The 27,925-nt window shown below is 33.7% G+C and overlaps 1 protein-coding gene across 6 annotated transcripts in view; it reads left to right on the forward strand.

The window, feature by feature from the left end:
- GBE1 (1,4-alpha-glucan branching enzyme 1) overlaps window positions 1–27,925 on the forward strand; it is a 276,806-nt gene that overhangs the window by 188,408 nt on the left and 60,473 nt on the right. For 4 of the 6 annotated variants that reach the window (XR_014823702.1, XR_014823703.1, XM_021070783.2 and 1 more), the window contains 5 exons: window positions 323–438; window positions 3,021–3,148; window positions 7,424–7,522; window positions 13,049–13,159; window positions 19,169–19,340. Coding sequence is in view for 2 of the 6 variants with exons in the window: in XM_021070783.2 (XP_020926442.1) it covers window positions 323–438; window positions 3,021–3,148; window positions 7,424–7,522; window positions 13,049–13,159; window positions 19,169–19,340 (626 nt within the window). In the remaining 4 variants the exon portion in view is untranslated. Of the gene's footprint in view, window positions 1–322; window positions 439–3,020; window positions 3,276–7,389; window positions 7,523–13,048; window positions 14,470–15,099; window positions 15,171–19,168; window positions 19,341–27,925 lie in introns of those variants that run through there. The other 2 variants (XR_014823705.1, XR_014823704.1) reach the window with 2 other exon arrangements.

Genomic DNA, 27,925 nt, shown 5'->3' on the forward strand with positions numbered 1-27,925 from the left:
TGCTAAAGACAGAGCCTTGAACAAAAACAGAGTCCCTGCACTTTGGATCAGACTGACACATTTTTTTTTTCCTAGTTTTTCTCAGATATGGAGTGATTTTGCAGCTAAAGAAATTTGACAGATTTTTATTTTAGAATGAACTTCATCAAACAAATAAAGTAAATGTTAGTAGCTTTCTGGAGTTCATATATTTCTTTGAACATCATGATTCCTGAGATAGAGATTTTGGTTTTAATTACTACTCTTAGCAAAGGTTATATAATAATTAGAGAAAACACTATATATACATTGTGCTTAAAAATATATTCCTCTAATATTTTAGCTGGGAAGTTTTAAGATTTCTTCTATCAAACATAAGGTGGTGGTTAGAAGAATATGGCTTTGATGGATTCCGTTTTGATGGTGTTACATCCATGCTCTATTATCATCATGGAATAGGTAGGTAACCTGATACATTACACATTTAACTAATAGTTTTATTTTTTACTTGGAGATTACAACCAGGCTTGGGGTTCAGTTACGTCGTTGCAATAACCATTATTGTTGGCTTGCTTTGTATTAGTTCCATTGTGTATAACTTTTTTCTAATCACTTCTGATCCCTTTTTGGCAAGAAATTGGATACAATTTTTTTTTTTTTTTTTTTTTTGGTCTTTTTAGGGCTGTAGCCAAAGCATATGGAGGTTTCAAGCTAGGAGTTGAATTGGAGCTATAGCTGCCAGCCTAAGCCACAGCCACAGCAGTGTGGGATCTGAACCACATCTGTAACCTATACCACAGCTCATGGCAATGCTGGATCCTTAACCCATTGAGCAAGGCCAGGGATCGAACCTGTGTCCTCATGGATACGAGTGGAGTTCATTTCCGCTGAGCCATGAAGGGAACTCCAAGTACAAATATATTTTACAAGTGAATTAAAAATAATTATTTTCTTTGAAATATATCTACTTAACAATATGCTATCTTTAACATGTAGCATTCTTCTTAAAATATTTTAAGGATACCATTTCATGTAGCACCCTCAGGATGTGAACATGGCAGCAATTGTAATGAAAAATAAATAACAAAAATAATAAATGAGAACATTTGTGAATGTATGGGTTTGCATATTAAACATTGAAGAAAATATGGTTTTTTGAATATATATGCTGTTAAATTGAAATTAATTTGTGAATAAAAATATGGATTAGAGAACTTGAGTTTAAAAGTTGTACAAAAAAGTTGGATCACAGACTCCTAATCCTTCAATAATAGATAACATGGAGAACAATTTTTTTTTTTTAATGACCAAATATTTGCTGGTAACAACCAATCCAAAAAAAGGGAGTTCAGACTGTAAATCTTAAAAAATGCTGCCAAGGAAAGATGCTATATTCAAAGTGTGCTGTTATTGCTCTTAATCATGGTGCCGCCCCCATGAAATGGTCCTAGAGAAGAAGTTTGATCTATAAAACATGACAGGTTTCACTGATCTATTCTGCTTTGTAGAGAAGCTGAATTAGGGTATGTAAAAGGCAAGCATGACAAAATTAAGGAAAGATCTTCTCCTAGATCAAAACATCTCATATGCCCCTGTAGGACCTCCTTCTGCTGAAGGCTCAGCATTTTCCAAGGAGTTGAGGAGTTGGGGAAATGAACTGAAGTCCATAAATACAGGATATGCTTTTTATGGGTAGAAAGTCCAAGAAATGGTAAAGAAAAACATTCTGAGTTACTTAACATATTTTTCCACTTTGAGATGAGGAAGAAAACATTGAAACTGAACAGCAAAAGAATACATAATGTATCAGAAAAAAATGAGATAACAATTAACATTAAGCCATGGTGTTTAATTTAGAAAATTCAGTGATAAAGAGAAATTCATCAGATAACTCCTAATAAGAAATAGCAATTTATCTACTTGGATGAAAAAAAAATGGCTGGGCTCATACTGTTCTGTTGCCACAGAAACATCTACAAAATTGTTAAAAAACAAAGTGTAACTTGAGAATTTGATATTTGGATTGCCATCGAGGGATGAATTTGAAAGAACTTGAGGAATAAAACTCCCATAATTATACTTGAAAATATCTTTCAGTGACGGAACCCAACAAGCTGAGAAAAAAAAAGGAATCAAAATAAAGAACTTAGATATAGGAAATGGAGGGGGAGGCAGGCATTGAGCACTAACTAGGTTTAATTAAAAATAAGAGTAAAGAATTGAAGGAATAAAAATCAATAAGGGAAATAAGTCAGGAGGTGGGGGAAGATGAGGTAGAAAGATGTTGAGAGATATTAAACTGTCTTGTCATCATAGGACATTCATACTGCATAAATTGGGGCCATATTTAAAAAATATAAACATGATTTTTATATTTGCTTTTCTTCAGAGGGATCAAATAGGAGCTAGCTAATATTAACATCTAATGTGTTAAAAATATATCTAAGAGTTAAAATTTATAAATCTCTTTGATTTCATTTTACTTAATTTTTCTGCTGTAAAATTCAGTTCAAATTAAAGTTTTATTTATCTATCTATTAATTTTTAGGACCGCAGCCACGGCATATGGAGGGTCCCAGGCTAGGGGTTGAATCGGACCTACAGCTGCCTGCTTACACCACAGCCACAACAACGCAGGATCTGAGCTGCTTTTGCCACCTACACCACAGCTCATGGCAATGCGGGACCCTTAACAAACTGAGTGAGGCCAGTAATCGGACCTGCAACCTTATGGTTCCTAGTCAGATTCGTTTCCGCTGCACAACAGGAACTCCTCAAATTAAAGTTTTAAATCCAAGTGTTTCTGTTTGCTTTTGTAAGACAAAAATAGAATTGTGGGATGTCTGAACTTTGAGTGTAGTTATGGAGTCCTTTTCTAAGTTAAATCATGTAGTTGCTGATAACATTATGTGGTATGGGGGCTCATTACACTTTGCTATGACTAGAACATATCAACCAACTAATTGGTGGGGTTGCCAGTTGTGCAGAGTTAAGACTTGCATGCTAACATAATGCATCCATATTTATTTTCTGTTCTCCAGGTCAATCCTTTTCAGGTGATTATCATGAGTATTTTGGATTACATGTAGATGAGGAAGCTTTGACTTATCTCATGTTGGCAAATCATTTGATTCACACGCTGTATCCAGATTCTATAACAATAGCTGAGGTAAAGCCATAATGATCTCTACTCTCTGACTCCTTTTAATTTAGATAGAACAATTTGTCTGCATACAATATTTGAACACCCTCCGTGTTGTCAATAATTGCATAAGTGAAATCACACCCTGACTACAGTGCAACTACCTTGTATGGGGTGGCACGTTATTTAGGATTCACTGTTTTCCTATTAGGAGATAGTGTACACTAATTACTTGTCATTATTCCATTGTTAAAAAAAAGAAAATGCCAGTGGTTAGAAAGTAAAATAATCTAATCAGTAGACAGGTCCTATGGCCATAAGACCTTTAGCACAGAAAAGAATTGAATATTAATATGTGCCTGTCTATTTTTTTTTTTTTCTTTTCTGGTTTAATCATTAGAGATGGCATGGATCACTGCCTTCGAGCTTCTCTGAAATCTCTCTTGTTTTGATGCGATTACCTTTCTTGTTTATGTTATTGCTCTCGGATTGCCAAATGTTCACTAGTTATTCATGATTATTGAAGGTTCATGATTAACTGTCCCAAAGCTGCACTGTAATGATATAATTTGGTATATGCATAATTGACAATTCCCCTCTTGGTGATAAATGTGATAAATTAGGAAGTTTGTTAAATGCTTATGCTAATTTAGATTTAGTACTAAAATCCCTCTGGTTTTGTGAGTCCTCTAACTAGGAATTATTATTAAAATTGAATTTAGTGTGTTAAACTGTTCTATACAAAGCATAGTGGTTGGCATATAAAAATATTAAGACTACAAAGAGTCAGAGTTAAGGTATGTTTTCACATCATTGGCATTTAGTTCACTGGAATGAAATGTGGCAGTGACAGTCTCCTTCCTGTAATATATATTATTTGTATAGCCTTTTTCCTCAAGCATCATTTCTCAAACTCTGAATCTCAAACTGAGTGATATGATTTGCTAGTTTATCTTTGGATTGAGAACAGTTACTCTATTTAGGCCTTTCACTTTCTAAATATCTTCTAGGGATAGAGCAATGGATCCTAAATTCCTAGAGTAAATTTTCATTTATAATGAAAAAAAACTCGATTAAAATACCATTTTGATACTCTGTATTGTTTCAAAATTTCTATGCCTTCACTTGGTCATAATTTATAAGGCTTTCTAATATTTACACTAAACTTTATGTGCTGAATATTTTTTAATATCAATCAGAGTATATTTTAAACTTTTATCTTTTATATAATTTTATCTGTCCCACATCAAAAAAGTTAATTAGTTTGTCAGTTATATTTATGTCAATTTGAAGCAGAGACATTACATTATGACAAATTACTGCAAACAATTAATGACAGCACAGATCAAAAATGGTACTGAAGAAAAAGAAGCAATTATTTAATACATGAAACTTAAAATTGTTACATTGATCTTTCCGTTCATTTCAAGTAAAGTAGTTTCATCATCTAGGGAGCTCTTGTCTGATTATCAGCGTTTCTACCAATGAAACTTTGAGACTTTAGCCTACTTTATAGTACTTGGTTTTAGATTTTTTTAAAATAAGATGTGTCTTCAATTTATTCTACTTAAATTGAAAACTACTTCAATTTCAATACATCACTTTTCTGTCTAGTGGGAGTCTCTTCAAAATGTGGAATTGATCCTCATGAACTTTTTTTTAAGAAAGTAGTGTAACAAATAAGTAATGCAATGTCATATAAAGTCCTGTAGTAGAAATTTGAATTCATTTATGACAGTTATTAAAATTGAAGCCTTTTTTCCTTGAATGTATCTACCATACCACATGATTATATTTGCTATATTAATTTAAAATATTTTTTGACTAAAGCTCCCCCCTGCTGGAATAGTCATAAGTGATCTATAGATATAGTTTTATTTGAAACATATGTGATCACTTTAATATGCTATGTTGGTAAATGTCAACATCATTTTAATGACCATTCCATTTACTTATTTTTTTCCTTTAAAATGTTAAAATAATAGTCATTAACTCTTCACTTTCAAAATGGAGCTACAGATATCTCATGCATTAATGGGGCAGCCTTCTAGGATTCAGATTTAGGAGTTAAAACCAATTGGTGTCTAAATATTTTTCTTAGCAGATTCTATTTTCCATCAAGCTATTTTCTAAAATTACCTGTAGACCAGATATAGATACCCTAATGTTTTCTTGAGAAAAATTATGTTGATCTTTAATGCCATCTTGTCACCAGTTTTATGAAAACTGGGTCTTAAGAAAACTCTTCTGGAAAGGAAGACATTGTGTCTGTAATTACAGTTTCAAACACAGGTGTCTGTATTTAATACATATTCAGCCAATGTTTATAAGGAATGGAACTGAATACCTATCATATTTGTGAAAATGTGACATATTTTGATAAATACAATGTCTTTTAAAATGGTTCCTTCTCTGTTAACCATTCATCCCTTTTAACTGTTTTTAATTCATCTTTTTTTTGTTTTTATAAACTATAAAGATGTATGTAGAAATGAAACATTATTAACATATATTTTCTTATGGATGTATTCTACCATGTACTATACTTAACTGTATCCCTCTTCCATTAGAAAACAATAAATTAGTTTGGAGGCCCAGAGAGGTCATATATTTCTTTTTGTTCAGCTCTTCTATGGGAAGAGTTTGGGGATGGTGCTGTGGAGAAAGAAGCAGTGAACTCTCAGAGAGCTCAGAGAATGTGATAGTCGCTATAGGAAGTAAAGATAATAATCCAAGGAGAATTTGGTCAATGACACACATGGAGAAGCTTTGACAATCACAGGGAAGAGTAAATATTTCAAAGTGGCTGATAAATTTAATATTTGAAATGAAATAGTAGAAATAATGATGGAAAGATATAAATCTTTTCATAGCACTTTCTGTGTACTTCAGCTAACAATTATGACAACACAGCCACATCACGTTCATTGTCATTTCACGATAAGTGTATGTGTGTGTTTATTTAGGCCCCAGTTTATGAATCTTGCAGCTCAAGTATTGTGTCTTATTTATCTTTAAACCTTTGACAGCACCTTCATTCCTTCACTCAGCAAACATCTGTTGAGTTACTGCTTTGTGCCAGGTACTCATCTACTGTCCTAGATTCTTGGCATATGTCAGTAACCCACCACCACAACAACACAGAAGTCCTGCCCCATGGATCTCAAATTCTAACCACGAGTAAGGAAGCAGATAGTCAAATAGTAAACTATATTGTTGATGCTTAAATTATAATTGTCGAATTGCATCTTAAGCTGAATTTGAGTTTTATGTTTTTGGCTATTGAAAGGTATTGACAGGCAGTGATAGGAGCAGACTTATCAACAGCAATTAGTGTGACAAGAAATGAGATGGAGAATTTCATTTGGAAACATAATGATCTAAGCAAGTAGAACTGTAGATTAAATAAGATCGTGCCTGTGGAAATGGAGCAAGAGAAAATAATTTCTTTGAAAGATAGTGTGGAGTTAGAATTGCTGGTTAGACTTGCTACTACTTGACTCATATTTTACAATTGTTACAATAATGTATTTTGTTACATTGGGCCCTTATACATTTTTTTTATTTATCTGTTTGATGGTTTATTTGATTACCAATAATCTGGTGGTGGCATGATTGTAGGAAGATACTGTCAAAAGGCCGAACATCTGAGTCCTCGCTCTACCATTGAGAAACATGTCTTTAGTGATCCCTTCACCTCAATAAGCCTTGGTTGCTGTATCTTTTAAATGAAGAGCATCCACTAGATAACCTCAGAGACCCTTTCCAAGTGTAACTGACTATAGTGAAAGCCATCTTATTGCTTCACTCTCAGTGTGCTAACTCTACTTCCCATTTCATCTGAAGCTAAGCGCTCACAAAATACACTCTATGTCAGTGCTGTATATGGAGAGGGCAAGGATAATAGTTACATCGCACATATATTGTTAAGTTTGATGAAGGCAATACCTAATAAAAAATAGTCCTACAGTAGCTCAAAAATAAGTGTAAGAAATGATGTTTCAGCAATAATGCTTTCACTATTTTGTATTCTTTATGTGATACTAAGGAAAAAGCGAAAAGAAAATAGTGTCATGAGATCAGAGTCTTCCTGCAATGCAAAGCATTATCCAAAATCTTATTGAGAAGTGAGATATGCTATCACAATTTTATCTAATTTGACAATTATGTTACCGAAACATTCTAAAAACAGATGCCCCTATTTATTGTTTGCATTTGTTGGCCTGGATTTTTACTGTCAGGATAATATTTAGTAAAAATGTGAGCAGTATGAACTGATAATGCTTATGCTCTTTATTTTAGGATGTATCAGGAATGCCAACTCTGTGTTCTCCTATTTCCCAGGGAGGGAGTGGCTTTGACTATCGATTAGCCATGGCAATTCCAGATAAATGGATCCAGGTTAGAATTTTTGTAATTTTTTTTTTCTGTGAATACTGTGTATTATGTTGTTTTATGTACTGTTTCTTTGCTTTATTTCTTAGTTGTGATCATTAGTTACAGATATTATAATTGAGGTGTTAAATTCTCTCAGTGTGTTGATTCTTGTGCTTTTTAATAAGGTGCTTCTTAAACTTCTAAAAGTTCTAATTTAAAGTATTCACACTTGCATTATGCAGGCAAGAAGAAAATATGATTGATATAATGTTAGCTGTGTAAGTGGAATTTTGCAGTATCAATGCAATTATATGAAACTCAGTGTTCTATATTTAAAACATGTTAAATTTCATCAAACCATCCATTTCTGCCTGTATATCATCAATTAATGCAGGAGTCACTCCTTAATTCCTAGTACTTGCTTCATAGTATTTTTTTTTTTCTCAACAAATTTGGATTCTTCCATTCCTTCTTTTAGCATTTAAAAGTCCTTACTCTGGGCCTGGCACTAGGAATAATTGTACTTCACACCTTACGTATTATTTCTAATCCAATTTTATTAAATTTAACGGCAGTTAAAGTAGTTTGGATTACATTTTATTTCCTTTTATGTATGCCTTAAAGACGAAAGTTGTTTTATAGACTTAGATTTGATAATGAAATATTTTTGAGTGACCAAGTCTGTAATCATAGGACGAATATGTGTAGGGAGTCAGATATGTATCAAATAATAAAGTTGTGTGATTAGCCCTTTCAGCCAGATTCTGGACCTGTGCCATGAGATCACAATGGCAGAAGAGCTTAACTTTGCTTAGGAAAACCATGAAGCATCCTCTGAAGGAAGTGGTTATTGTAATCATCTCTTAATTGTCTTCGCTGTACCCCCAGGCAGTTTGTGCAGTGCACAGCTGTGACATTAAACCTCTACCAACACAACTTCCGTTTCTCCATTTATAATGATTTCTTAAACATTTTCAGGTCAAAAAACAAGTGTTTTATATACAGGCGATTAGACTTAGAAATCAAAGTAACAAACAGATGTATGTTCTAACTTTAATACCTGGGAAAGTTGCTTTGTATTTGTTACTTATAAAATTCTGTGGTCTTTAAGTTTCTCACCTTGGTTGAAGGTTCTTTATCCACTCACTGTCTTTTACTATTTCTGATCTTCCACACTGACTTTTTTCCCTCACAAGTGACAAGTATTACTTTTTTAACCTCCTACTGAAAAACCTTCACCAGTCTCTGTGCAGATTCAATAATATCTCAAGGTCTGCATCAACCTAAATTTTTTCCCAGTCAATTATAACTCACAGTAGGCTATTTCCTTCTCTGAATAATAATGGCAGTTTTTTTTTTTAATTTAACTTACTAAACATTTTAGTACCTTGTATGCTCAAGACACTATATGAGGCAGTACATAATACAGATAGAGAAAAATTTATTGTCCTCTGTTTTGGATATGACCATCTTGTCTTTGTAGATAGTAAATCCTCTGAAGGCGTATGTCTTCTTCTATTTTATGTAATTATTTAAAAACCTTTTTGCATCACTAAAGTGGGACCCTTAGTTAATAAAACAAGAGAGAGTTAATATATTTTAAAAAATAACTGAGTGGTTATCCTCTCTAATTTTTGGATTTAAGAATAATTTTGTAAAAATTCCATAAATGATTAAATTACTTAATGTCAGTAAAATACAGAAGAGTGTTAATACAAATGACAACTGTACTCAGATTGCTTGTAGCATGCATTTATCTACTCATAGGGTATGAGTTAGATGAGAATGCTAGATTTCATTCATGCTTTTGTTTCTCAAAAGCATATTATTTACCATTTTCTACTCGTAGAGTTCAAAATCAGTAGTTAGGAATATCATATTAGTTTAATCACTTATTGAACAAGTATTTGCCTAAAAAATGGCAATTTGTTGTATATTTCATTTTATTCAATCATTTTTATTATCTAGTACCTGAAGTATTCATGTAAAGGTAATATTTGTATTTAATTGAACTCATTTATTTATCTATTCCACCAAATATTTATTGAGCATCTGGCATTTTCCATTATGTATAGTTTTTTAATTATACTTTTTATAGTAAGATAATTATAGATTTCCTTGCAGTTGTAAGAAATAATACAGTGAGATCTGGTGTACTCTTTTTTTTTTTTTTTATTATATATATTTTTTCTACTGTACAGCATGGTGACCCAGTTACACATACATGTATACATTCTTTTTTCTCACATTAAGTGTTCCATCATAAGTGACTAGACAGAGTTCCCAGTGCTACACAGCAGGATCCCATTGCTAATCCATCCCAAAGTCTACATTCTGCATCTATTTACCCCAAGCTCCCAGTCCCTCCCACTCCTTCCCCTCCCCACTTGGCAACCACAAGTCTATTCTCCAAGTCCATGATTTTCTTTTCTTTGGAAAGTTGCCTTTGTGCCATGTATTAGATTCTAGATATAAGTGATATCATATGGTATTTTTCTTTCTCTTTCTGAGTTACTTCATTCAGGATAAGATTCTCTAGTTCCATCCATGTTACTGCAAATGGCATTATTTTGTTCTTCTGTATGGCTGAGTAGTATTCCATTGTGTATACATACATCTTCCTAATCCAATCATTGGGTATTCTTAACCAGTATTTCTCATTGGTAACATCTTGCCAGTGGTAACATCTTGCAAAGCTATAGTACAGTATCATAACCAGGATAGTGACATGAACAATATCAAGATATAAAACACTTGCACTACCGTAAATTTCCCATATGTTGCCTCTGTAACAACACCCATTTTGTCTTCCACCTGTCACTTCTTAACCATGCAATGGTGGCAATTACTAATCTGATATCAATTTCTATAATTTTTTCATTTCAAGAATGGAATCATGTAGTATGTAACCTTTTGGGATTGCCATTTTTCACTCAGTTGAATTCTCTGGTGAATCATCCAGATTGTTGCATGTATCAGTAGTGTATTACTTTTCATTACTGAATGGTATTCCATGGCATGGATGTACCAGAGTTTGTTTAATCACTCATCCATTAAAAGATATGTAGATTGTTTTTAGGTTTTGGCTCTTATAATAAAGCTGCTATAAACATTTGTTTACAGATTGTTTTTGTATGACCATATTTTTGTATGACCATAAATTTCATTACTCTGGGATAAATACTCAAAAGTACAATTTCTGGGTCATATAGTAGTTGGATGTTAATTTGTTAAGAAACTGCCAAACTATTTTTTTAGGTGAGCTGTACTGTTTTACATTCCCATTAGCAACTTTGGAAAGATACAGTTTCTATATTTTCTCATAGAAGTATCCCACTGTGGGTTTAATTTGCCTTTCCTTCATAGCTTGTGATGATGAACATCTTTTTGTGTGCCTATATGCCTTCTATATATCCTTTTTGGTAAAGTATCTATTAATGTCCTTTGACAATTTCTAAGTGGATCATTTATTTACTACAGAGTTTTAAGGGTTCTTTAAATATTCTAGATTCAACTCTCCTTGGATATTTGGTTGACAAATGCTTTCTCCCATTTTGTGGCTTGTCTTTTCATCCTCCTCCTGTGAACGTACACAAAGCAAAAGTTCCTTGTTTCTTTTAAATTTGAGGAAATTCAATTTACCTTTATTTTTCTTTTCCTTTTAGAGATCTCTTTTGGTGTGAAACCTAAGATTATTTGATTCACCCACTTGTTCCATTAAATATTTTATCATTTTCCTTGTGTATTTAAGGCCATTTGAGTTAGTTTTTATATAGTCAGTATGTCAGGATTTTTCTTTTGCTTACAAATGTCCAGCTTTGTAGTATGATTTATTGAAAAGTCTATCCTCCTTCTACGGAATTGTTTTTATACAATAGTCACAACTTAATTAAGGGTATATTTTTGTAAATCTATACATTAGTTTCAAATTGTTGCTGAGTCTAAATACCATAAACCTGTTGTCTTAAAATAAAACAAATTTATTATCATATAGTCACAAATCTAAAATGGGTCTTACTGGGCTAAGATCATGGCATTGGCAAGGATGAATTCCTTCAGGAGGCTCTTATTTTCTTGCCTTTTCTAGCTTCTAAAAGCCGCTTGTATTCCTTGGTTCATGGCCCCTTTCCACATCTTCAAAGCCAGCAGGGTAACATCTTCAGTTCTCTCTCTTACTCTCACAACTCAGACTTCTTTTAAGAAAAATCCCTGTAATTATATTGGAACCATCCATATAACCCAAGATAATATTCCCATCTCAATGTCCTTAACTTCATCACAACTTTCTGCTGTAAGGTGACATATTCACAGACTTGGAATTATTATTAGGCCATTATTCTGCCTAACACCACCTGTCCTCTGGTGCCCAGTGGTTCCTACTGTAATTATAAGGGATGGTTAACCACTTCTGAGTTGCACTGAGAAAAAAAAAATACCAAGGAAGATACGAGCAGGCCAGAACCCCATTTCTTCCACCAAAATCTGCATCAGTTTCCTATTGTAGTGCAACAAATTACCAAAAACTTAGCAACTTAAAACATTATTCAATTATCATCTCAATTTCATCTGAGGATATCCATTTTATTAAAACGTCCCTCCCACACTCGAGGTAAAGGATTACTCAAGAGGCATATATGAGGTAGTAGGAATCACAGGGGCCAATTTAGAATTCTGCCACCAGCAGGTAATTGACACTTTGGGACAGAGAAGTGAGCCCAGACAGAATGAGTGTGTTGAGTAAAATTATAGACTCTTTTTAGGCTATTAACTCTGAGGAGCTCCAGCTTTTATAGGATGGATGGAGGAAGGAATTTGCAGGATGCATTAAGTGGTGGCATAATAAAACAATCAGGAGTCTTTCAATGGTAGCCTAAGAAGGAAAGCATTTCATGGGCAGGCATACGGGTCAGCAACATCATTATGTACAGCAAGCATCTGCTGAAGAAAGAGCAATCACTGACCTAGAGACAATCATAATCTGAGATTTTGGCAAGGTCATTTGCATCAAAGAGGTGTTAGGCGTGCAGAAACTGCAGTGGAGACTGAGTAGCAAGTGAAATGAAGACAAAAATGTTAAGATGATAATTATTTCATGATATTAGCCTTTGCACTTTGAAATAATAGTTGTTATTTTAATTATTTTTTAAGGCTGGAATAAGATACGATTCCTACAGTTTTTTTTTTATGCAAACCTAAAAATGTAACAAGTATCTCTCTACCTTGTGAATATTACAAAAAGCTACACTATATACTTTACTGTGGTCATTAATCAAGAGGTAGCAGTTGTTATAGGGGAAAAAGTTTGCAGAAATCCTAATGGTGCAGTGATAAGATCATATGCACAAAAGCAAACACAAGCACATACAACACCACTGCCATTTGAACAGTCTGTATAAAAGCTATGAGTTTTAACAAAGATATTTTCTCTATATGGGTGTGCTTTTATCTGCATGTCAGATAATTTGGATTGATGTGATGTATACTCTCAGATTGGGATTTACAGTAAGAATGATAATGGTTCATTCTAATTATTTTCTCTCTTGCATTTAGCTACTTAAAGAATTTAAAGATGAAGACTGGAATATGGGCAATATAGTGTATACACTCACAAACAGACGCCACCTTGAAAAGAGCATTGCTTATGCAGAGAGCCATGATCAGGTAAACAAATACGTGTATAAACCATTCTCTCTCTGTGTCTGAATTTATTAACATGTCTAAATGTAAACATATCTCAATACAAATTTCTGTAGTCTAATACGGTTAATATAATTTGTTCTCTATTTTATGTGACAACTGCTCACACTTGAGAAAATTTTAAAATTATCTTGTGGATCTATAAATTCCAGCATCAAAATTCAGTTTCATTTTTTTTTTTTTACCATGCCAGACTTCAATTAAAAGATTGTAAATGACAGTTGCAAGTGTTATCTTACATGTTTTCCTTTGTTGTAACAAGAGAAATGTTGGTGCTAATCCAGGTTAATATCAATTTCCATTTTAGGTTTCCTTCTGAAGATTTTCTTTTATGCCTTTTGACAGGCTTTCATCATTTTTTTCCCCCCTCATTCACTGAAATCTTTTGCTGATTGATCACCCTGACCTCTGTCCTCAGTTTTAGTCTATCCCGTAATGTAGCCTGAAGTATTTTCCAAAGGGCAGAGCTAATTTCGTCAACCCAGATCTTTTGGGTAAAGCTTCTCATTCACAGCTTCTCATATCCTGGCCCATGTCATAGTTTCTACCCGTATTCTTTGCTCAACACTCCAAGCATTCTATAATTCATTACTGTAAAATTTCCATCCATTCTTGAGTAGGTCAACCTTGTTCCAGTCTTGGACTTTTCCCCACATACTTGCAAATGCCTACTTGCCCTGGGAAGGTCCTATAAAGGCCTAATGCCCTGGGGCAGATATATTCTCTCTAAGCCTTCATCTTGGTGTATAGGAAAAAAACAGTTTCCCTATCCTTCATGTGCTCATCACATTTTAAGGAGACAGTTTCTTTCCATTACCTTTGTATTTCTAGCCTTAGCACTGTGACTAAGTCACACAATAAAATAAATAAATGGAGAAAAAGGCTAGTTATTTAAATCCTTGTGAATCATCATAAACAAAATAAAATGAACTCTCTATACATTAAAAAGAAGACAGCAAAACTTTTAAAAATTATTCGTAGTGTATGTATTAAGAAAATTGAAGCTCAAACAATAAGCTTCTCTGTTATTTCAGCCAAAATTGAAAATTTAAGGTAAACACTAGTAATTCAGGTGTCTTCTCTAACTACTGAAAAACTGTAAGTAGACCAGAGGTCAGTTACCAAGGCCCCTGAGTCAAATCCTGCCTGCTGTTTGTTGAGTGAAATTAATTGGAACACATCTATGCTCATTCATTTACCTGTTGTCTATGGCTGCTTTTTCTTTCTTTCTTTCTTTCTTTTTTTTTTTTTCCCCCTTCTGTCTTTTTAGGTCTGCACCCACGGCATATGGAAGTTCCCAGGCTAGGAGCTGAATCGGAGCTGTAGCTTTAGGTGTACAGCACAGGTACAATAACATGGGATCCAAGCTGCATCTGTGACCTGCACCACAGCTCATGGCAACACTGGATCCTTAACCCACTGAGTGAGGCCAAGGATCAAACCTGCATCCTCATGGATACCAGTCTGGTTTGTTACCACTGAGCCACAACTAGAACTCCTGTGGCTGCTTTTGAGCCATAATGGCAAATCTAGTAGTTGAGACTGAGAAAGTAGCCCATAATGCCTAAATTCTGTACTATTTGGCCTTTACAGAAAGTTTCTCACTCATGAAATAGACATCTAAATTTTGCATTTTCTAAATCAGAGCAGTACTTTCTTTTCAACTTAAATTGGCTGTGAAACAGATCAAATATATACCTGTGAAAGGAGTTCCTGTCGTGGCTCAGCAGTTAACGAACCTGACTAGTATCTGGGAGGACATGAGTTTGATCCCTGGCCTCCCTCAGTACGTTAAGGGCCCAGTGTTGCTATGAGCTGAGGTGTAGGCTGCAGACACAGCTCGAATCCCACGTTGCTACGTCTGTGGTATAGGCCTGCAGCTGTAGTTTCAATTCGACCCCTAGCCTGGGAACCTCCATATGCTTCTGGTGTGGCCCTAAAAAGACAAAAATTAAAAACAAACAAACAAAAAAAACCATGAAAAAATCAGAGCTAAAATGTAATGGAATAAGAAATGAATAATATTAATTTATGGATGGGAGAACTCCTTGCCAAATATATAACAACATGAAAATTAAAATATATGCATAAATTATATCTTTCTACTGTAAACTTCTAGCAGCTGTAGTACATTTTGAGCTCCCTATATATGTTTATTTTATATGAATAAATAAAATAATGAGTGGAATAGACAAATTGAAGATGAAATTTATAGATTAATTTCATAATTTTTCTTCCAAAATGTATGGAAACTGTATAGATTTACCAGGAATTATTTCATACTTTTAAGATCCAGGTAATTATGCCTTGTATTATAAATTGTCAGGAATGTACAAATAAGATGCAAGTTTCTTAGTTCTTTCTGAAAGCAATCATACATTGAATTTTAAATCTGATAAAAATTATAAAAATGAGTATTTATTAATGAATCAGAGAAATTCATACATCATAGCAAAAAATCTAAGTAGAAGTTATCAAAATAGTTTTGTAATAGAATCAAAGATGATAGAAATGAACACAATTACACATAAAAATACAATTAAACAATTCAAAGCAAGTGAAAAGGACAAATTGTTTAAGAAATTGTACTGTCAGAGAGTGTTTTGCCTATGTTTTCTTCGAGGAGTTTGATGGTGTCCTATCGTATATTTAAGTCTTTCAGCCATTTGGAGTTTATTTTTGTGCATGGTGTGAGGGTGTGTTCTAGTTTCATTGCTTTGCATGCAGCTGTCCAGGTTTCCCAGCAATGCTTGCTGAATAGACTTTCTTTTTCCCATTTTATGTTCTTGCCTCCCTTGTCAAAGATTAATTGACCATAGGTGTCAGGGTTTATTTCTGGATTCTCCTAGAAGAAAACATAGGCAAAACACTCTCTGACATCAACATCATGAATATTTTCTCAGGTCAGTCTCCCAAAGCAATAGAAATTAGAGCAAAAATAAACCCATGGGACCTAACCAAACTGAAAAGCTTTTGCACAGCAAAGGAAACCCAAAAGAAAACAAAAACACAACTTACAGAATGGGAGAAAACAGTTTCAAAGGATGCAACTGACAAGGGCTTAATCTCTAGAATATATAAACAACTTATACAACCCAACAGCAAAAAAACCAATCAATCAATGGAAAAATGGGCAAAAGACCTGAATAGACATTTCTCCAAAGAAGATATACAGATGGCCAACAAACACATGAGAAAATGCTCAACATCGCTGATCATAAGAGAAATGCAAATCAAAACTACCATGAGATACCACCTCACACCAGTCAGAATGGCCCTCATTAATAAATCCACAAATAACAAGTGCTGGAGGGGCTGTGGAGAAAAGGGAACCCTCCTGCACTGCTGGTGGGAATGTAAACTGGTACAGCCACTATGGAGAACAGTCTGGAGATACCTTAGAAATCTATACATAGAACTTCCATATGACCCCGCAATCCCACTCTTGGGCATCTATCCGGACAAAACTCTACTTAAAAGAGTCACGTGCACCCGCATGCTCATTGCAGCACTATTCACAATAGCCAAGACATGGAAACAACCCAAATGTCCATCGATAGATGATTGGATTTGGAAGAAGTGGTATATATATACACAATGGAATACTACTCAGCCATAAAAAAGGATGATATACTCATGTCGCAACAGAAGAAAGGGTGGGGGAAAAAACTGTAACTGCAATGTATACATGTAAGGATAACCTGACCCCCTTGCTATACAGTGGGAAAATAAAAACAAAAAAAAAAAAGGATAATATAATGCCATTTGCAGCAACATGGATGGAACTAGAGAATCTCATCCTGAGGGAAATGAGCCAGAAAGACAAAGGCAAATACCATATGATATCACTTATAACTGGAATCTAATATCCAGCACAAATGAACATCTCCTCAGAAAAGAAAATCATGGACTTGGAGAAAAGACTTGTGGCTGCCTGATGGGAGGGGGAGGGAGTGGGAGGGATCGGGAGCTTGGGGTTATCAGACACAATTTAGAATAGATTTACAAGGAGATCCTGCTGAGTTGCATTGAGAACTTTGTTTAGATACTCATGTTGCAACAGAAGAAAGGGTGGGGGAAAAAATGTAATTGTAATGTATACATGTAAGGATAACCTGACCCCCTTGCTGTACAGTGGGAAAATTAAAAAAAAATATTTAAAAAAAAAAGAAAGAAAAGAAATTGTACTGTCAAATAACCTAACAAATATTTTTATATCTTCCAACTTTTTTTTTTTTTTTAGCAATGGAGCCTTATTTCCAAAGTCAGCTTATAGGGAACTCTAAGGTATATGTCAGTTTGAAGCTGCATTTCACTGGTTCATGCGTTAGTCTGCTAGGGCTACTATTTTGAAACCCAGCAGACAGGGAGACTTAAACAACAGCAATTTACTTCTTGCAGTACAAGATCAAGGTGTCAGCGGGTTTGATTTCTCCTGAGGTCTCTCTCCTAGGCTTGCCATCTTCTCTCTGTGCTCTCACGTGGTCTTTTTCCTGTGCAAACTCATTCCTAATGCCTCTTTCTCTTCATATAAGGGCATCTCTCACATAGAATTGTGACCTTATTTAACCTAGGTTGTTTTAAGGTCACAACCTTAAAAAAACCTCTTTAAAGTTTTTATCTCCAAATATAGTCATTCTGAGGGTTAGAACTTTGACATAAATTTGGAGGACACAGTTCAGTCCTTAGCAGTACACATTCATTTTGTATGTTTAGATTGAAGATATTTACGTATAAGTCAGAGAACAAAGAAGCTATTTTGATGAAGCAAAAAAATTTGAACTCAAGTAATACAGATGACAGTTGCCTGCTAATCAAATTGAGAATTCTTGTGGCAGGAACCATACTCTGAGCCAGTTCTTTCTTTGCCCTCAGAATAACTCACAGTTCTTTCTTTGCCCTCAGAATAACTCACAGAAAGGGTAGATCTTCTTGTAAGAGTATTTCAAGGAAAAGTCACTCTAATGAAAATAGTTTAGAGATTAAAATAGTTTTGTAAATAAATTTTTTTTTCTAAAAATGACAATAATTGTACAATAATAGGATAACAGGATTATGATTATAATCTCTATGTTTCATTATATATTATTTTTTGTCAATAAAGAACACTTTGCATTAGTTAGCTGTTTTTAACCATATATAATTCAGGTTGTTAAGAGGCCTCTCCTGCTGCTCAGGGTGTTTCTATGTTACCTGCTCCATTTCTCAATCATTGTATTTTCATATAAAACAAATTAATTTTAGATTAGATGGCAAATATAATAAGAAAGCAAATTTTACATTTTAAGAAAAATTTGTCATCTCTGCTGAAGGGGAAGAGGATCCATTGAAATATATATATACATATAAAATTTATATATAAATACATCTACATACATATAAATGAATATCATCTAAATAATTTTTAAGAAACTCTTACAGCCTTTCAAAACAAATAAAATCACGGTATGTGAATTATTTTTTTTTAATCTATTAGTATTCTAATAGTTTAACCTAAGATTATGGGGTTATATGAAATCATGTGTGTGAAACTTTTGAAAAGTTCTTCTTATAACAGTTCAAGTTACAAGTTCTTGAAACTTTTGAAAAGCACTTTAGAATTTAAAGAATCCTTCATTCAATTAAAAAAAAGCCTCATTGTAAAGAAAATGAAAAAAAAATCTATTGGTATTCACAACATTATAATACACATTTATTATAAGTTCAAAAAATGTGAAATATCACTTATTATAACAAATATTCAGATAGCTTATCATGAGTTTTTTACCCAGAAACTAGATACAAGAGATCTAATTTCACCAGCTCACCTTTATCATAGAAAGTGACTATTGGAAAATACATGATGTTAATACTAATTCACACACCTCTCCTGCATTGTTTCCCATTCTATGTAATCACGTGTTATCCTTGGATAAATCACAACTGCTTAGTACCTATTCTTTGCATTTATATCAGTGACTTTTATTTTTATAGGCACTTGTTGGGGATAAGACACTGGCGTTTTGGTTGATGGATGCTGAAATGTATACCAACATGAGTGTCCTGACCCCGTTTACTCCAGTTATTGATCGTGGAATACAGCTTCATAAAATGATTCGACTCATTACTCATACACTTGGTGGAGAAGGCTATCTCAATTTCATGGGTAAGTATGAGTTGAACATATATCCAATCCATGTTTAAAATGTTAACAAATATTACACATGACATAAATCATGTGGGATATTTTGGTTTGGTTGTTCAGGTTTAAAATAGAAAGTTACTTTATTTCTTTAAAAGACTGTCATGTATAAACTGTAAAAATTAAATTACTTTAAGATTCTTGTTATACTAATACATGATGCAAACTTTATCTAGTGGCTGGTATTTTATTTAATAGTGTTGTCAATATTAAATAAATTGAGGTGAACTTTTTAAAACCTAGAATTATTCTTCTGAATTTAATCATTATGAATGTATTTTATTATTATAGTGTTTGTTCACTGAACATAAGAAGGATATAATTGTTATGTCATAATATATTGAGCTAATATTATTGGTCTTCTTTAAGGTAATTGTATACCAGTATATTCGTATTATAAATATGGAAACCAAGGCACAAGATAATATGATAGACAAAAAATATTTGTTTTTAAAAATAGGATGCGTGAATATTCAAAGGCCATTTTTGTCTAAAGGATCTTGAATGAATACAATTTTCTCTTGGTATCTCTGTTGGTGTCTGATCAACCACTGTCATTTGAAATTTCACCAGTTTTTAAGCTAGAGAGAGCTAGGAAGACTCGGAAATATGTATGGGAGGCCGACTTATTTTTCTGCAATAAAGCCATAGAGGCTTCAGACTAGTTTATTTTTATCTGGAAAATTTTATTTAAAAAACTCAGATTGGACTTTTAAAAGCTTCTGTTGTTTGCTCATTTGAGATTAGGAAGCCAAACCCAATAAGCCATACACCAGATCTCACCTATATAACCTGTAGCTTTCAGTACCTTCCTTTCCTCTTAGGATCACCAGAATTTTTTCTATTCCCAAGGAAGTGACCCTCATGACCAGTGAGAAGGCACTTTGTCCTCTAGGCACCAGTCTGGGCTTCCTGAGTGAACTTTGCGGGCATTGTATTCATAAGTAAAAGCAGCTGGTCCTCCCTGACATAGTGAACATCATTCACAGATATGGCCTTTCCAATAAGGCCTTAGTTGGGCAATCAGTTTATTTAATTAAATCCTGATGAAAAGGCAGTGTCTATAAACCTACATAAATAACTGTCACCATGTAAAGTGTGAGATTTTTAAATGTTTTTGTTTCATTTACAAAAGCAGAGTTTACCAAATTGTCACAGTGTATATAAATTAAAAAGAAAGTGAAGAATGAGAGTTCTCATTGTGGTTTAGTGGTAATGAACCCAACTAGTATCCATGAGGATATGAGTTTGATCTCCGGCCTCTCTTAGTGGGTTAAGAATCTGGCATTGCCATGAGCTGTGTGGTATAGGTCACAGACGCAGCTTGGATCCTGAGTTGCTGTGGCTGTAGTGTAGGCTGACAGCTACAGCTCTGATTCAGCCCCTAACCTGGGAACTTCCATATGCCGTGGTGTGGCCCTAAAAAAGACCAAAAAGAAAAAAGAAAAAAAGAGAGCGAGAGAAAGTGAAAAGAAAGTGGAAGAGCTTCTTTATATATGTGGAAATTAAAACAACTTTCCACATAGAGAAACAAAATCAAATCAGACCTCTGAGTTCTTGCTGTCAGTCCTGTCATTCTTGAAGCCCACTCCATCCAAGAATTCTGGTAATCGGGCTTTAGTTTACTGCTTTAGTCTGGACGTCATGTAAGCAATGTCAGCTCAGAAGCCTATACCAAAGAGTTCAGACTATCAGTAGTTTAAAGTACTTGATAAAGTCCTTTTCCTGAGACTGTCCTTTGTTGAAGACAGTTCTAGCCCATAGCATGTAACAAAGCATCAGAGTATAAAAAAACCATCTTCAGATGACAGTGACTTAGTGACCCTAATGAATTTAATATTGAAAACTTTCAGATAAAAAAGATCTGATGAAAGTTCATAATGAAAACTATTTCCTGAGTCTTGGCCAGTATTTTCTGAGGGTGAAAACAGATTTTGGACAGCTAAGACATTAACAAATCTCCAGTGACTTCATAAATTTTGTGAAACATTTATGTTAATATCATCTCAGCCATATATATTCAACCTAGGGCCAACTAAGCTACAGTTCTCTTTTGGAAAATCTTTACATGGAACTTTCAATAGTAACACAACTAAATAAACATAATTATTTCTAGCATCTCTCTCTAAGGTCTGTAAATTGACTGTATTTGTGATATCAAATATATTTCAAGATTATTCTTTGATATATGACTCGAAGATCTTTTAAAGTTTTATTCTTACTTTTGTCCTTCAAATGGCTTATAATGTTTAACTTCAATATAGCACTTAAAATTTTTTTGTCTCAGTATCATATCTAAATCTAGCATTTCTTTACTAGCTTTAAAAGCGGTAATATCCAATGTCTATAATTTCTGAAATTATTATTGTTTTATGAAAAATTTAATCTTTCCCCTTGAGCTATCCTGACTTTAAAATTTTTTTCCCATTTTCTGATCATGTCACTCTCCTGCTTAATGGCTTCAGTGGCTACAGTGTCCTCCAGCTGACCTGTAAGCCTTGCATGAATGGTCTCCCATGGGTCTCCCCGTTGATTGCTCTTCTCCAGCCAAGCTAGCCTTCTTTCAGGTCATTGAATGTACCAGCCTCCTTCCACCCTGAACTCTGTACATTTTGTTGTTCTCCCCTCTTGAAATCATTCTACTCAAATACCTCCTACTATACCTGACCAAATCCTTCATCTGCAAATCCTTCCAAGGCTTTCCTTAGGGAAGCTTTTCTAAAGCTTTAAACTTCATCAAGTTTATTACCATACATCTTTACATTACCCTATACTTGCCTGTTGTTGTATGGAACAAAATTATATTTAAAAAGCTATTAAATATATGGCTGCCTTGATAAGTTTAAAATTGAATGAAAATAAGAGTCATCTGTATCTTACTATTATACCTTCATGAACTTGTAGCAATTAGCACAGTATCTAGCACATCACAAGGATTTCACATTTTTTTTCTGAAAAAGGACATTTTATATATTTATATATGTATATGCATATATACATATATAATTATCTTACAATATTTTTAGCAGTAGTTCATTAAATGCAATCACTAGTTGTGGTTTAGAGCAGTTATTTTTTTTTCAAATGGCATGTGAGAAATTAATTTTTAAAAAGATCGATTTAAGAAATCCAAGACCGAGGAGCAATCTGATTGTTTACGCATGTTTTAGGCATTTTAAAACTTATTAGCTTTTTAGAATTTTATTTTTATTCCCCTCTAGTAGAGAAAGAATGAGTTAAATAAAAAAGGAAAAGAACAACACATTTTTGTAGTTTTTCATTTAAATATGTTTACCTAAATTTGTCAGGCATTTAGACAGGCATTCTGTTTATCAAAAAATATTAAGATCAATATGAATTTTCTTACAATACCAGGTTTATTGTACTTGTTTTTGTTTTATTTATTTATTCTTTGTCCTCTGTACTCCTAATCTTGAGTTTCAAAATGTTCTTTCACTCCAGTGAAAATAAGGGAATATTTGCTATAATTTTTTTTTATTTGCTATGTTATTTTAATTGATTACGAATAAATAGATTGATATTTCCTATTCTTCTACTGTATCCTCATATCAAAAAATTAAGTATGGAAGAGGGATGCAGGGGTGGCTAAATTATTTTTATATTTTATATCATTAATCATGAGTTATAATAAGTATTAATAAAAGTAAATTTGTATTTACAGAGCATGCTGTATTTTCCAGAACATTTTCATATGCATCATCTAACTTAATCTGCACAAAAGTTTTCTTTTTTTAAATACTGTCTTAGTTGCACAGAAACATAGGGTGAAAATTAGAAGAGTACTCAAGTATCTGGGTATATATATGTTCCAGTCCCATTTTACTGAAACTGCAACCTGAAGGGAAAAGGGACACACCTAATGTTGTACAACTAGAAATTGATGGTAGCTGATTGTCTTTTCTTCTATTTACACTTTGAAAAAATTAGAAATAAAAATTATTATTAAATCAATATGTAGATTGGCTACCATAGTATGGTTAATAAATATCTTTCAGGGAAAAGATAGAGCATAGTGGTTAAGTAACGATCTGGGTAGGAAAGTAAGCTTAGCTGTGTGAGCTCAGTCAGATGCATAGTTACTCTGTACCTTTGTTTGCTTAGTGGTAGAATGGAGTAGTGCCTGCTGCAGAAGGCTGTTTTCAGGGTGAAATGGTAAAATACATACACATTGAGGGATATAGCTCATAGATCATGTTTTTTTTAATTTAAATGTAATTTAAAATTAAATGAAATTTACTCTGATTATTTTTAATATTATTATTTAGTCCATTAAATATATAGGTCCTAAATGCTGATGTTCCAATTCCATTTTTAGAATCTTATCTGATGGCATAGTGCTTAAAAATTTCTTAAAATATTTAATTCATTTCCTATTGAGAACCTCAGTAAAAGTAATAGTTCTTTGTTTAAAATCAAATGATATTCTCCTCGGTGGTATTATATGGTTAATTATACAGAAATTAAGCCATTTCTGTAGTATCACTAAGAGTAAATATTATTTTTGTTGTTTTTAATTTATAGCAGTCTGATGAATGTTGCTGCTTATGTATCTTACTTAGCTTTCATGTATGAAGAGGTCTAATGGTTGCCTCAATTCTCATTTCTAGGATAAGCCAATATCATACTAATCAATTAATGTTTATTTTGTAGTATATGGTTTTTTGTGTATGAGTGTATGTGAGCATTGGGTAGAACTTAATATGTTTTTCTGGCATAACTGTGCAGATTTATTTCACACAAAAAGAGAGAGAGAGAGAAGTGGCAAGAAAGAGAGAGAGACAGAAACAGAGAAAAAGAAGGCAAATTGATGATATAAGGCAACTTAAGTTTAAAAAGTCAGTGAATTTGAGATGATATCAATTTAAACTATACACTTAATATATTCATAGCATATTCTAGAATGTATTTTAACACAATTTATAAAATTCCCTCATGCTTCAGACATTATATGTATCTGCTGGGTACCAGGTATTGCTAAGTGGTGGATATTTCCAGGTGGAAAAGAGTTCTTGGCCTTAAGGTCTCAAAATCCAAAAGGGAATCCAGACAAGTAAGCAGTCAATTACCCCTGTACTAGTACATTCACTAGATATAATGATAGAAATAAAAGAACAAAATAATGTCTCTTGCAGCAAACGGATGGAACTAGAGACACATACTGAGTGAAGTAAGTCAGAAAGAGAAAGACAATTACCATATGATATCACTTATATCTGGAATATAATATACGGTGCAAATGAAACTTTCCACAGAAAAGCAAATCATGGACTTAGAGAATAGCCTTGTGGTTGCCAAGGGGAAGGGGGACGGAGTGGGTTGGATTGGGAGCTTGGGGTTAATAGATGCAAACTATTGCGTTTGGAATGGATTAGCAATGATATCCTGCTCTGTAGCACTGGGAACTATGTCTAGTCACTTATGATGGAGCATGATAATGTGAGAAAAAACAATTTATACATGTATGTGTAACTGGGTCACCTTGCTGTACAGTAGAAAATTGACAGAACACTGTAAACCAGCTATAATGGAAAAAATAAAAATAATTAGAAATAAAAAAAAAAGAAATAAACATAGAATGTCATGTGAATATGTAGGAAACTGGGTTCGAAGAATAGATTGTTGGTGGAATTTATGAGCCATTTCAGGCAGACAAACCTAGAATAGAAAGGAATAAGAAAGCCATTTAACACACTAAGGAAAAGTCTAAGAAGGAGTAGGACTGAAGCAGTGGAGTGAGATTAAAGTCAGTTAGGAATATTAAACTTCAAATAAATGAAAAAACTGCGGCCTGAGGAAATCAATTTAGAGATCACTCATTGATTGGCAAGTTTAATGAAAAAATGTGGTTTTTCAATCACTTTAAAACATCATGAGTTCTTCAGTAAGAAAGGCCTGATATTGACTGATGGTTGAATAACTTTATGGTTTATTTCTTAATCTATTTAAAATATACCTAAGAGGATACAGATTAGAAAAATAAGACATGATTATTGATAATCTATGTGGATATGTCTATTCTATTTTATAATCAGTGGTTATTTAATGTTCAGTTGTTGATTAAAAATAAATATAGAGTGAAAAACATCTGTTTTATATGCAGGATGACCTTGGTGAATATATGTTGCAGGCATACCTTGTTTTACTGTGCTTCACTTTATTATGCTTTGTGTTTTTTTTTTTTTTTTCTAAAAAATATTACAGTTTTAGAAATCGAAGGCTTGTGGCAACCTTAGGTTGAGGAAGTCTTTGGGCACCATTTTCCAGGACATTGGCTCACTTCCTGTTTCTTTTCCATTTTGATAATTCTCACATTATTTCAGACTTTTTCATCATTATTATATTTGTTGTGGTGATCTGTGATCAGTGATCTTTTTCAAATAAAAGTATAGTTGATTTGTGATATTGTGTTAGTTTCAGGTGTACAACAATGATTCAATATTTTTATAGATTAAATTCCATTTAAAATTATTACAAAATAATGGCTATATTTCCCTGTGCTGTACAATATATCCTTGTAGATTATTTTATACATAATAGTTTATATCTCTTACTCTCTTACCTCTATCTCGCCCCTCTCCCTTCTCTTTTCTCACTAACAACCACTAGTTTGTTTCTGTTTTTTTTTAATACTCATTTTTTTTTTAAGATTCCACATAAAAGTGATTATTTGGTTTTTTCTTCCTGACATTTTGCTAAGCATAATACCTTCCAGGTCCATCCACATTGTTGCAAATGGCAGAATTTCCATTCTTTTCTATGGATGAACAATATTGCATAGTGTGTGTGTGTGTGTGTGTGTGTGTGTGTGTGTGTGTATCACATTTTCTTTATCCATTCATTTGTTGATGGACACTTAGGTTGGCTATTATAAGCAATGCTGCTATGAGCATTTATCTTTTTGAATTATGTTTTTATTTTCTTCAAATATATTCCAGGATTGCTATTGCTAGATAACATGGTAGTTCTATTTTTAGTTTTTTGAGGAACCTCCATACTGTTTTCCATGGTTGCTACACCAATTTCCATCCCTACCAGCAGCATACTAGGAGTCTCTTTCCTCCACATCCTTGCCAATATTTGCTATTTGTAAACTTTTTATGATAGCCATTCTGACAGGTGTTTGATGATATGTCATCATGGTTTTAATTTGCTTTGATGTTACTCTAGCTTGCCAAAGGTGCAGATGATGATTAGCATTTTTTAGCAATATAGTGTTTTTTTTAAGATATGTACATTGTTTTTAGACATAATGCTATTGCACACTTAATAGACTATAGTATAGTGTAAACACAATTTTTATATTCTCTGAGAAACCAAAAAAATTTGTGTGGCTCACTTTATTGCCATATTCACTTTATTGAGGTATTCTAGAACTGAACTCACAATATCTCCTAGATATGCCTATATATGTATGTAGATAAAGTGCTAAAGCAGTTCAAAGGAGAGAAGGTGAGGATAATGATGTATTTTGCATCATTTTCTGGTAGTTGTATGGTTATTTTGGAAGAGCCACCTTTTCCTAACCCAGTCTACTGAGGCAGAGGGAATACGCACAGGGTCTCCTCACGTGACTTGTCAGGAACTGCTGTAGAGAGGTATGGCCAGGCAGGCAGAGGGCTACTAAGTCCAGTAATTGTGTACTGGGAACAAACACCAGTACTGATACTGCAGTATTAATTCAGTGCTGTTGAACCCTGAACAATGTGGGTTTCAACAGCAAGGGTCCACTTCTATGTGAATATTTTTCACTGTTAAATATTACAGTACTACACAGTATGCAGTTGGTTGAATCTACAGAACCAAGGATATGGAGGCTAGATTATAAATTATTTGTATTTTTATTTTTTTGGCTTTTCTAGGGCTGCACCCTCAGCATATGGAGGTTCCCATGCTAAGTGTCTAATCAGAGCTATAGCTGCCGGCCTGCACCACAGCCAAAGCAGTGCCAGATCTGAGCTGCGTCTACAACCTACACCACACCTCATGGCAGCGCTGGATCCTTAACCCACTGAATGAGGCCAGGGATCAAACCCACAACCTCATGGTTCCTAGTCGGATTCATTAACCACTGACCCATGAAGGGAACTCCATAAATTATTTGTAGACTAATCCTCTTGTTGTTCAAGAGTCAACTGTAATACCAAAAGAATGCATTGATGGTATTTTTTTATTACAGACTGCTTAGACTTCTACAAATAGAGAAGAAAGCAAGTATTTAATTCATTTAAAATATAAACACAAACATATTTTAAAATATCAAGGAAAGTATAAATTAAAGTATAAGCATTAAGCACATCTCTTTTTTTTTTTTTTTTTTTTGTCTTGCTATTTATTGGGCCGCTCCCACGGCATATGGAGTTTCCCAGGCTAGGGGTTGAATCGGAGCTGTAGCTGCCGGCCTACGCCAGAGCCACAGCAACGCTGGATCCAAGCCGCATCTGCAACCTACACCACAGCTCACAGCAACGCTGGATCGTTAACCCACTGAGCAAGGGCAGGGACCGAACCTGCAACCTCATGGTTCCTAG

This window comes from Sus scrofa, chromosome 13, assembly GCF_054392235.1.
Source record: "Sus scrofa isolate SSC_HxYL_T2T_F1_AM1 chromosome 13, Sscrofa_HxYL_maternal_Yorkshire_Landrace_v2.0, whole genome shotgun sequence".
In the NCBI taxonomy this organism is placed as follows: domain Eukaryota; kingdom Metazoa; phylum Chordata; class Mammalia; order Artiodactyla; family Suidae; genus Sus; species Sus scrofa.